At 45.9% G+C, this 12253-nt stretch overlaps 1 protein-coding gene across 2 annotated transcripts in view; it reads left to right on the forward strand.

The window, feature by feature from the left end:
• The window catches only part of PCGF3 (polycomb group ring finger 3), a 64223-nt gene that overhangs the window by 44210 nt on the left and 7760 nt on the right, over window positions 1–12253 (forward strand). For both annotated transcript variants that reach the window (XM_006143844.3, XM_006143845.3), the window contains exon 8: window positions 9377–9514. In XM_006143844.3, coding sequence (XP_006143906.1) covers window positions 9377–9514 — 138 coding nt within the window. The remainder of the gene's footprint in view (window positions 1–9376; window positions 9515–12253) is intronic.

The following is a 12253-nucleotide window of genomic DNA, read 5'->3' on the forward strand; positions in this document are numbered from 1 at the left end:
CTGCAGCCCCTTTCTGTAGCTTCAGCCCCCTGGATTCTTATGGAATCATTCCCACTAGATTGAAGCTGGCACAGACAGGAAGGGCCAGGCCTTGCCATTCGGAGCCTATATGTGGCCCTCATCTTCCAGGTGACCCTAGAGCTTACAATGCTGTCACCTCACCAGAGCCTCTGTGTTAATCTCATCTTATTTACTCTTCAGAGTGCTACAGAAGAGTAACTTTTTTCTGTCATTTTGGTCAGCTTTGTCCACAGTTGAACCAGAAGTGTCTGTGATCATGTGCAGTCACTGGGGTAGCGCAGGCCTGATCTTGTTCAGGAATAAACGAGGCCTCTGTGTCCTGCTGTTGGCCCCATTCAGGACAGGCCAGGGCAGCCACCTGTGTTGCTCTGTGGCCCCCTTCTGCCCTGACAGCTCCCTCACCCTGGGCTGCCGGGCTGGGCTGCGTCTCTGCAAATGCTGATGCGAGAAGAAAATTAGACTAGAAGCAGCCCAGATAGGGACCGCAGAAGGGTCGTCCGTTGGCCAGCGTGCGCTCATCTCCCTGCATCATCAGAACCACTTAAAGCTCATGGCTGGGGGCTTGGCACCCGGGACTAGAAACTGAGAGGAAATAGCACCACCCCCTGAGAAGACACCATCGATCTGGGGTGGCCTGCTGCAGGGTTCCGCAGCAAGCCAGGGCTCCTTCCCCACCTCAGACCTGTCCAGCTCTCCCATTTGTCAAGGCTTTTCCTAGACTGCACCTGTCCTGTGAATCTGAGAATTTGGTTGGTTCTCACTCCTCAGAATTCTCTTCTGATTTACCCACCCCAGAGGCATCTTCTCAGACCAGCTTCTGCCCCGTCTGCTGCCACGGATCCTCCAGCAGCTGGGGGTTGTTTATGTGCACCTGCTTCTCCCCAGGGATGGTGTCTTCCTAGTGGGTCCGACCTGGCCCAGGTCTGCCTGCTCGTGTGGTCCTAGTGGCTGAGGAGGTCTGTTTACCTGCAAGAACCTCGCAGCAGGGTGTGGAGGCAGGCAGTCAGATGCTGCACAAAGGGTGGCCAGTGGGGAGTGGACACCCACTCATCCAGGCCCAGCTGTGCAGAGCTCTCAAGGGAAGGTGTCAGGGAACACCAAGCACATGAAGAGGGAGCAGTGAGTGGGCCCACAGCTCAGCGTGAGGTTGGAGCCCGCAGGGACCACAGTGAGAACATGCTGTTAATACATGGGAGTGGGGACTGGCAGGTGAGGGTGTGAGGTCAGGGTTTGAAAGGGCAGGGAGGTCTTCCGGGGCTTCACTCTGGGAAGGACAGCTGTCGGTGCAGCTGCTGTGCAGCCAGTGACTGTGGGGAGACTAGGCAGGGGTCTGTGGCAGAGGCTCAGGCGGAGGTGAAGCAGGTGGGGGTGCAGGTGAAAGTTGGGTTGGGGCAGACTTGAAGGTGAACCTGTGGGGCTCGGTGAGGTGGCCAAGGACATCAGACTGGGGACTCGGCTGACGCGCCTCACTGAGCCGTAACAGAGCAGGATCTTTCTCCGGTTTACTTCATAATCGCCATGATATTTTTAAGATTTTTTTAAAAATTTATTTATTTATTTCTTCCAAGGAGAGTAGGGAGGAAAGAGAGGCAAGCACCCTCAGCAGGGTCTTCACATCATCTACCTGTAGGCTTAGCCAGCCAGGGTGACACGTACCTAGGGCTGCCAGGGGGTGCCTTCCCTGTGGTCTGGTTGTGTTCGCACCACAACACTGTCTGGCCCCTAATTTTTAGCTTCTGTGACATGTACAATGTACGTGCTTAAAGTTAACTATGCTATCTTCAGTATCGTATATGGCATATGTTATATGCATAGGGTGTACTACAGTGTATAGTTTTATACTGTGTCGTTTTCTCACACTTAATTTTCTTTTCTTTTTAATTTGCCAGAGAGAGAGGGAAAAGGAGAAAACAGCCCTTAAGGGGCCCAGTCATACCACGTCCCATCTCTGTTTCTCACCCTTGTCTAGATTGTGGGCATCCACGAACATGTGCCTGCATGTTTTCAAGCCACCCAGGCCAAGTTTGAACCTCATGGTTCACCATATGGGATCCAACTGCCATAACCATGAGACCAGAGTCAGCCCACACACTTAATTTTCTATTTTAATATTGGAGACTTTTTTTTTCTGTTTTTTGAGGTTTTTGTTTTAGGATGCATGTACTCACCAGAGAAAGAGAGACAGAGACAGTGAGAGGGAAAATGAGATATCATCTCTCAGTGGGGATGACCATGCAGCAATCCTTTCTCCTCCATTCTCCTCCCCAGATCTTGGGCACACATGCCCGGCATGATTTTCAAGTCGCTGGATCCAGGAACTAGGACCACGGTTGGCCATGTGGAATCCAGCAGCGTAACAGCTACGCCATCTGCTTGCCCAATATTGGAGAATTTCAGAAGTAACTTTTTTTTTTAGAGAGAGGTGTTTTTGTTGTTGTTGTTGTTTTTGCTATAGGGCACGTGCACTTGCCAGAGAGAGAGACACACAGAAAGTGAGAAATTACCCCCCAGGGGAGATAGCCACAACGAAATCCCTTCTCTTTCATGCTCCTCTCGGGATCTTGGGCACACACGCACACATGCCTGGCGTCAGTTTAAGTCACCAGGTCCAGTACTCGAACCGCAGTCAACTACGTGTGGGAGTCCAGCGACATAGCCATTACGCTAACTGCTGGTCCCAGAAGTAACTTTTAATCATACTCTTAAACAACATCTTGCTTGTCTCCTTGTGCTCGCGTATTTGACATTTGTTATTCCTTTAGTTCAGACATTTTTATTTCTTGTCAATCACCTGAGTGTGAAATGATAACCTAGTTTGCTTTGTTTTTTTTTTTTTAAGAATTATTTATTTTATATTATTATTATTTTTCAAACTGACCAGAGGAAGAGAGAAAGGGAAAGTGAGAAAGTAAGCTCCCAAGCTCAAGGCTTGAGATGCAGTCCAGCACGTGGGAGTTCAGCACCTTGACCGTCATGCCCCTGCTGGCCTCAGTACCTAGTTATTTCTAAATTTCTATTTCCTTGTGTCCCAGTAACTGTGGACATCTGTCCCAGTGTTTCTTCGTTCTCTTGGTTCCTTCACTTCTAAGTTGCTTATCCATGCTCTTTGCCCATTTCATGTTGACCATTTGACTTTTTCTTAATCGTGCTGTAGGAATGACCTGTTCTTTGGTGCCATGTGCACTACAGGTAGCATCTCCTATCTGCAGCTGTCAGCTTCTTCATGAGTTCATCATTATTCAGTTTTAAAACTGGACATAGTTAAATGCATCAATATTTTCTTTCATATTTTAAGAAATTTCCACCCCAGGGCCGTAAAAAATACTCTTACATTTTATCTAAAATGTTTTAAAGTTTTGCATTTTACAGTTATGTTATAAGCCACGGTAATTGATTTTGTGTAGAGGACGAGGCAGAGATTAGGTCAATCTTGCTAATTGGTTGACCAGTTGACTCATCAGCACAACCCACAAGCCATCATTACCTAGTCAGTGAGATCCTCATTCTGTGCAAGCTTTATAAACACTCCGGTCAGTTTCTGATCCTCTGCTCTGTCCCACTGCTCTCGTCTCCCCTTGTGCCAAAACTGCAAGCAATGTATGGAATTACAATGATTTAAATGTTTTACTTGTTGTGGTTTATGGTAGGGCAAGGAACCTCCCTCATTTTTATTTTTCAACATTGTCTTGACTGGAGCTAGCAGATGGCATAGCGGTTACATCACTGGACTCCCACATGACAGATTATGGTCCGAGTCCTAGACCTGATAGGCTTGAAACTCATGATGGGCACATGTACATGTGTGCCCAAGATCCCAGGAGGAGAATGGAGGAGAAGGGATTGTGGTGTGACCATCCCTCTGGGGGGGTGATTTCTCACTTTCCCTCTCACTGTCTCTGTGTGTGTGTCTCTCTCTCCCTGGTGCAGACACATCCCTAAGTCAAAAACCTCTAAAAAAGAAAAATACTGTCTTGACTAACTATGGCTCTTTGCCCTTCCAATTAAAAAATTAGAAATTAGGTTGCCCAGTTCCCTCAACAAATTAGATAGAATTTTTATCAGAAAGAAACTGAATAAATTCATAGATTTATTTGGGGAAAATGTAAAATCTTCCCAGGGTGCGCAGCCAGTGACTGTGGGGAGACTAGGCAGGGGTCTGTGGCAGAGGCTCAGGCGGAGGTGAAGCAGGTGGGGGTGCAGGTGAAAGTTGGGTTGGGGCAGACTTGAAGGTGAACCTGTGGGGCTCGGTGAGGTGGCCAAGGACATCAGACTGGGGACTCGGCTGACGCGCCTCACTGAGCCGTAACAGAGCAGGATCTTTCTCCGGTTTACTTCATAATCGCCATGATATTTTTAAGATTTTTTTAAAAATTTATTTATTTATTTCTTCCAAGGAGAGTAGGGAGGAAAGAGAGGCAAGCACCCTCAGCAGGGTCTTCACATCATCTACCTGTAGGCTTAGCCAGCCAGGGTGACACGTACCTAGGGCTGCCAGGGGGTGCCTTCCCTGTGGTCTGGTTGTGTTCGCACCACAACACTGTCTGGCCCCTAATTTTTAGCTTCTGTGACATGTACAATGTACGTGCTTAAAGTTAACTATGCTATCTTCAGTATCGTATATGGCATATGTTATATGCATAGGGTGTACTACAGTGTATAGTTTTATACTGTGTCGTTTTCTCACACTTAATTTTCTTTTCTTTTTAATTTGCCAGAGAGAGAGGGAAAAGGAGAAAACAGCCCTTAAGGGGCCCAGTCATACCACGTCCCATCTCTGTTTCTCACCCTTGTCTAGATTGTGGGCATCCACGAACATGTGCCTGCATGTTTTCAAGCCACCCAGGCCAAGTTTGAACCTCATGGTTCACCATATGGGATCCAACTGCCATAACCATGAGACCAGAGTCAGCCCACACACTTAATTTTCTATTTTAATATTGGAGACTTTTTTTTTCTGTTTTTTGAGGTTTTTGTTTTAGGATGCATGTACTCACCAGAGAAAGAGAGACAGAGACAGTGAGAGGGAAAATGAGATATCATCTCTCAGTGGGGATGACCATGCAGCAATCCTTTCTCCTCCATTCTCCTCCCCAGATCTTGGGCACACATGCCCGGCATGATTTTCAAGTCGCTGGATCCAGGAACTAGGACCACGGTTGGCCATGTGGAATCCAGCAGCGTAACAGCTACGCCATCTGCTTGCCCAATATTGGAGAATTTCAGAAGTAACTTTTTTTTTTAGAGAGAGGTGTTTTTGTTGTTGTTGTTGTTTTTGCTATAGGGCACGTGCACTTGCCAGAGAGAGAGACACACAGAAAGTGAGAAATTACCCCCCAGGGGAGATAGCCACAACGAAATCCCTTCTCTTTCATGCTCCTCTCGGGATCTTGGGCACACACGCACACATGCCTGGCGTCAGTTTAAGTCACCAGGTCCAGTACTCGAACCGCGGTCAACTACGTGTGGGAGTCCAGCGACATAGCCATTACGCTAACTGCTGGTCCCAGAAGTAACTTTTAATCATACTCTTAAACAACATCTTGCTTGTCTCCTTGTGCTCGCGTATTTGACATTTGTTATTCCTTTAGTTCAGACATTTTTATTTCTTGTCAATCACCTGAGTGTGAAATGATAACCTAGTTTGCTTTGTTTTTTTTTTTTTAAGAATTATTTATTTTATATTATTATTATTTTTCAAACTGACCAGAGGAAGAGAGAAAGGGAAAGTGAGAAAGTAAGCTCCCAAGCTCAAGGCTTGAGATGCAGTCCAGCACGTGGGAGTTCAGCACCTTGACCGTCATGCCCCTGCTGGCCTCAGTACCTAGTTATTTCTAAATTTCTATTTCCTTGTGTCCCAGTAACTGTGGACATCTGTCCCAGTGTTTCTTCGTTCTCTTGGTTCCTTCACTTCTAAGTTGCTTATCCATGCTCTTTGCCCATTTCATGTTGACCATTTGACTTTTTCTTAATCGTGCTGTAGGAATGACCTGTTCTTTGGTGCCATGTGCACTACAGGTAGCATCTCCTATCTGCAGCTGTCAGCTTCTTCATGAGTTCATCATTATTCAGTTTTAAAACTGGACATAGTTAAATGCATCAATATTTTCTTTCATATTTTAAGAAATTTCCACCCCAGGGCCGTAAAAAATACTCTTACATTTTATCTAAAATGTTTTAAAGTTTTGCATTTTACAGTTATGTTATAAGCCACGGTAATTGATTTTGTGTAGAGGACGAGGCAGAGATTAGGTCAATCTTGCTAATTGGTTGACCAGTTGACTCATCAGCACAACCCACAAGCCATCATTACCTAGTCAGTGAGATCCTCATTCTGTGCAAGCTTTATAAACACTCCGGTCAGTTTCTGATCCTCTGCTCTGTCCCACTGCTCTCGTCTCCCCTTGTGCCAAAACTGCAAGCAATGTATGGAATTACAATGATTTAAATGTTTTACTTGTTGTGGTTTATGGTAGGGCAAGGAACCTCCCTCATTTTTATTTTTCAACATTGTCTTGACTGGAGCTAGCAGATGGCATAGCGGTTACATCACTGGACTCCCACATGACAGATTATGGTCCGAGTCCTAGACCTGATAGGCTTGAAACTCATGATGGGCACATGTACATGTGTGCCCAAGATCCCAGGAGGAGAATGGAGGAGAAGGGATTGTGGTGTGACCATCCCTCTGGGGGGGTGATTTCTCACTTTCCCTCTCACTGTCTCTGTGTGTGTGTCTCTCTCTCCCTGGTGCAGACACATCCCTAAGTCAAAAACCTCTAAAAAAGAAAAATACTGTCTTGACTAACTATGGCTCTTTGCCCTTCCAATTAAAAAATTAGAAATTAGGTTGCCCAGTTCCCTCAACAAATTAGATAGAATTTTTATCAGAAAGAAACTGAATAAATTCATAGATTTATTTGGGGAAAATGTAAAATCTTCCCATCTATGAACATTGTCTCTCGCTATTCATTTCTGACTCCATGTGGACCAGTACATGTTGGTCCTCATGACCGTCACACACATGGTCAAGTACCGGATGTCCTGGGTACCACATGTTCCCTTTGCAGACTCTGTTGTTAAAAATTATAGTTACTAATCGCTGCTAAGCTTTGGAAATTCAGTTCATTTTTGTATAAAGATTTTCTGTTCAGGAGGCATGGTGAACTCTCACTAGTTTTTCCCATTTGTAAGTTTTTGTGGATTTCCTAGGCATGCATAGATGGATCAGCCGTGGTTATAGGTGTTTCTCTTGCAAAATGACTGGTGTTCCCTCCAGTGCCATTTTCCTGCAGATGTGTGACCAACTCCCCACACCCCCAAAACACACACACACACACACACACACACACACTCACTGCTTCTGGGCTGGGAGCATTTGGAGCATCTGAGGCCTCCTTGCCAAGGACACTAAGAACTGTGGCTTTCGTACATGTATCCTATAACCATGCACACCCTTGTAACAGGGCTGTAACGAGAAATGGCTCTTGTCATGATGAGACTGTGGCTGGGATGGCTCGGGCCCCTGCATGCCCTTAGCCTCATTCCCCTCATGTACCTTGAGGGGTCTGGGTGGAAGATATGGATAGAAAAGGACTCACACCAGTGACCCACCTGGTGCTGCCACCAGGCCACTTCCCAACTTCTGTCCTCTGCACAGCTTAAGCAAGACAGGGCCAAGGTCTGGCCTGATGGGTGGGTCCATACTCGGGAGCCGTGGCCAGCGCAGAGTGGGCAAGGTGGCTGTAACCCCGATCTCAGGAAGGAACAAGTGTTCAGCATAATCCTATGAAACTAACAACAAGGCTCCATCTTGCCTCACCTGTTTCTGGTTTTGGCTCAGTTCCCACTCCGTGTGGAATGGATGTGCTGTGTCCTTGCTGTTCCACACCTTTAAGGAGAGGTTTCTAGCATTTCATCTCTGGCTTCCCTTCCATTTCTAGTTTTCTGAGAGTTATCTCTAGAATGGGTGTTGAATTGTATCAGATACTTTTTCAGCATCTATCTATATAATCGCTTGATTTTCTTTTCTTTTAGGTTTTGGCCATAGGACACATACACTCACCGGAGAGAGACAGAGAGAGGAAAAGTGAGAAATCAGCCCTCCCCAGGGCGGGGGTAGCCATGTCAAGCTCCCTTCTCCAGTCTTCTCTTGCGATTTTGGGCATGCATACGCATCTGATGTGTTGGGGCTTGTTTTGTTTTTGTTTTTGTTTCTCCTTTTATTTATTTATTTTGAGAGAAATTTTTTGCTGTAGAGCATGTCCATTTGCCAGAGACACAGAGAGAAAGTGAGTAATCACTCCTGAGGATGGAGGGCCACACTGCAATCCCTTCTCCTCCATTCCATTCTTGGGATTTGGGGTGTATATGTACATACACACTGCGTGAGTTTCAAGCCACCGGGTCCAAGACTCAAACTGTGGTTGGCCATGTGGAAATCAGTGCCTTTGCCACAATGCCACCTGCTGGCCCTAGTCATCTGATTTTCTTCCTTTAAAATGTTAATATTGTCAGTTATATAAGTTTTTTTATTTTTAAATCATCCTTGTATCCATTCTTGGTATAAACTATATTTCATTATGATCTTTAAAATATGTTCCTAGGGCCAGCAGGTGGCATAGTGGTTAGGTCACTGGACTCCCACATGGTTAACCGTGGTTTGGTTCCAGACCTGGTGGCTTGAAACACACTAGGTGTGTATGTGTGCGTGCCCAAAATCCCAAGAGGAGAATGGAAGAGAAGGGATTACTCTGTGGCCAGCCCCCTTTGTGGGTGATTTCTTGTTTTCTGTCTCTCTGTCTCTCTCTGTCTTTCTGGTGAGAGCACATGCCCTCTATCAAAAAGCTCTCTCAAAAAAATATGTGTTCCCAGATTTGGCTTGTTAATATGTATTGTGAATTATGTAGGTATATTAAAACAGAGATTAGCCTATGTTTTTCCTCTTTTCATACGAATTTGTGTGCTTTTGGTCTGAAGAGTGTGTAAGTCTCATAGTTAGACATAGTCCCTCTTTACCCATTTTTCTGTTCTCTAGAGAAGCTAGTATAAGATCAGGATTGTAGGGGTCAGCAGGTGGTATGGTGGTTAAGTCGCTAGACATTCCCACATGGCCAACTATGGTTCAAGTCCCAGACCTGGTGATTTGCTTTCTCATTTTCTTTCTCTCTCTCTATCTGGTCAAAATTTAAAAAGAAAAATGAATGAGTAAATAAAATAAAAATTTAAAAAGATTGGGACTGTCAGTTTATTGCATGTCCAATAAAACATTTAGGAGATATGGTTATCTTAGAACATCTCCAAAGAACAGCCCAGCAAACCTTTCCTAACACGCCCGCCCGCCCGTGTCCTCCCCCAGGTGAGCATCTGTCTGGAATGCAATAGCAGCAAACTGCGGGGACTGAAACGGAAATGGATCCGCTGCTCAGCCCAAGCCACCGTCTTACATCTAAAGAAGTTCATCGCCAAAAAACTCAACCTTTCGTCTTTCAACGAGGTAGTGGTTGAACCACAAACGGAAAATAGAGCAAGTCGTTTCTTATTTGTAAAGTGATACATCTAGAATTCTTTGTTTTGTTTTTATCTTTTTTACAACTTGGATATTTTTTAGTGGGGGGGGATCTGTTTTACTTGCCTTGCCAGGTAGCTCATAGGAAGCAGGAGTGGGGACTATGAAGAGCCAGAGACAGTGAATTTGGGGAACTCATTATTAGTAGAAGAGAGAACTGTGTGTGTGTGTGTGTGTGTGTGTGTGTGTGTGTTGGTGTGTGTGTGTTGGGGGGGAATAGGTAATGAAATTGTTTTAGAATAGGTTGTTTCATCACAAAAAGGAATTTTGTTCTTTTTCTTTTTTTTTTTTTGAAAGAGAGATATTTGCTAAAGGATGTGCGTGCTCACTAGAGAGACAGAAAGCCAGAAATCACCCCCCAGGGGGGATGGCCAGGCTGCAATCCCTTCTCCTCCATTCCCCTCTTGGGATTTTGGGCATGCACGCACACACACCCAGCATGAGTTTTAAGCCACCAGGTCCAGGACTTGAACCATGGTCAGCTACGTGGGATTCCAGCAATATAATCTGCTGGTCCCAGGAATTCTGTTCTTTAATTTCACAAATGGATGGATGGGTCAGTAGATTGAGGGGAGGATAGTGAATGAACAGATGGATAGATAGAAAGATGCTTTCAAATTGTGATAAATAGAAGGAATAAAATAAAACCTGGTGACCTGCTGGTATAGTGTGGGGTTGGTGGCTGTTAAGCCGTATGAGTACATGAGCTCTGTCTGAAGCTGTGACACTTCTGTGAAGATGGTACTTGTCATCAAGAGCCAGCTCTGCACAGATGAGAGAAGTCTTTGGAGGGCCTTAAGGAGGGTACCTTGTTTGAAGTATAGTTTGTTTTGTTTTATTTTTTTTAAGTTTTTTTTTTTTTCCCTTAGACTGTACACTCATTGGAGAGTGAGACAGAGACAATAAAAGAGAAAGTGAGTAATCAACCCCTAGGGGGGAATGGCCACACCGCAATCCCTTCTCCTCTGTTCTCCTCCTGGGATCTTGGGCATGCACACACGCACCTGGCCTGATTTTCAGGTCACCGAGTCTGGAGTTAAACCACATTCTGCCAGGTGGGAGTCCAGCAACGGAACCCTGCACCATCAGCTGGCCCTGAAAAATAGTTTTAAAAGATTCCTCAGGAAAAAAAAGAAAAAAAAGATTCCTTGGGATGTATGGAAAGTGGATTTGGGGGCGCAGAAATGGAAGCAAGAGAGGCTAATGGTCAGAATCCCAGGAGAGAAGGCCCAGGGGAGCTGCAGTGAACATGGAGAAGTGCACAGATTTGGAGAGGTCAGTGGGTTGAATAGTGGCCTCCCAAGAGATAACCCACATCCTGACTCCCAGAACCTTGGAACATGACCTTCTTTGGAAGAAGGATCTTTGCAGCTGTATCTTGAGATGGAGTAATCCTGGATTATCTGGGTAGACCTAAATCCAGTGGCGAGAGTTTTTAGAAGAATGAGGCAGACAAAGATGTGAGGCACAGACATGAGAGAGGAAGAGGCTGTCTGGAGACAGAAGCAGAGAGTGCAGTGATGCAGCTGTAAACCAAGGAACACTGGTGCCATCAGAAGCTGCAAGAGGGACCAACAATTGGCGTAATGGCTACGTTGCTGGACTCCCATGTAGCCGACCGCAGTTCGAGCCCTGGACCTGGTGGCTTAAACTCATGCCGAGCACGTGTGCGTGCATGCCCAAGATCCCGAGAGATAGAATGGGGGAGAAGCAGGAACCAGCAGTTAGCATAATGGCTATGTCGCTGGACTCCCACGTAGTTGACCGCGGTTTGCGTCCCGGAACTGGTGGCTTAGAACTCACGCCGGGCACATGTGCGTGCGTGCCCAAGATCCCAAGAGGAGAATGGAGGAGAAGGGATTGCGGCATGACCATCCCCCCTGGGGGGTGATTTCTCGCTTTCTGTCTCTATGTCTCTCTCTCTCTGGCGAGCGCACGTGCCCTATAGCAAAAACCTCTCAAAAAAAAACAAGCTACAGGAGAAGAGGAAGGATTTTTTTTTCTTTTTTCTTTTTGTTTTATTTTATTTTATTTTATTTTTTGCCATAGGGCACATGCACTCTCTAGAGAGAGGCACAGAGAGAAAAAGTAAGAAATTACCCCCTGGGGTGATGACCACACCACAATACCTTCTCCTCTTGGGATTTGGGGCACACACACACACACATGCCTGGTGTGATTTTCAAGACTCTGGGTCTGAGACTTGAACCATGGTTGGCCATTTAGGAGTCCAGGGCCTTAGCTAATATGCCACTCGTTGACTCCAGAAAGGACCCTTTATGCTGTAGTCTAAATGTGTCCCCTAAGATTCATGGATAAGATATTTGAGGACCAGCTTCATGGCCTGCTTGCTAAGGGAACCATATCCCACATGGCCAACTGGCTTGAATCCCAGCTCCAGCAGCTTTAAAAATATACCAGGCACATGTGTATGCATGCCCCAAGTCCCAACAGGATGGAGAAATGAAGGAATTGCAGTATAACTGTGTTCCATTTAAGAGTGCTTTCTCCCTCTTCCTTTCTCTGTCTCTTTCTCTGGTGAGCACACATACACTTTGGCAAATTAAAAGAAGAAGGAACTTGAGACCAGCAGTTAGCATACTGGCTATGTCACTGGACTCCCATGTAGTCGACCGCGGTTCGAGTCCTGGACCCGGTGGCCTGAAC

Source organism: Tupaia chinensis, unplaced genomic scaffold, assembly GCF_000334495.1.
Source record: "Tupaia chinensis unplaced genomic scaffold, TupChi_1.0 Scaffold000111_1, whole genome shotgun sequence".
Lineage (NCBI taxonomy): Eukaryota > Metazoa > Chordata > Mammalia > Scandentia > Tupaiidae > Tupaia > Tupaia belangeri.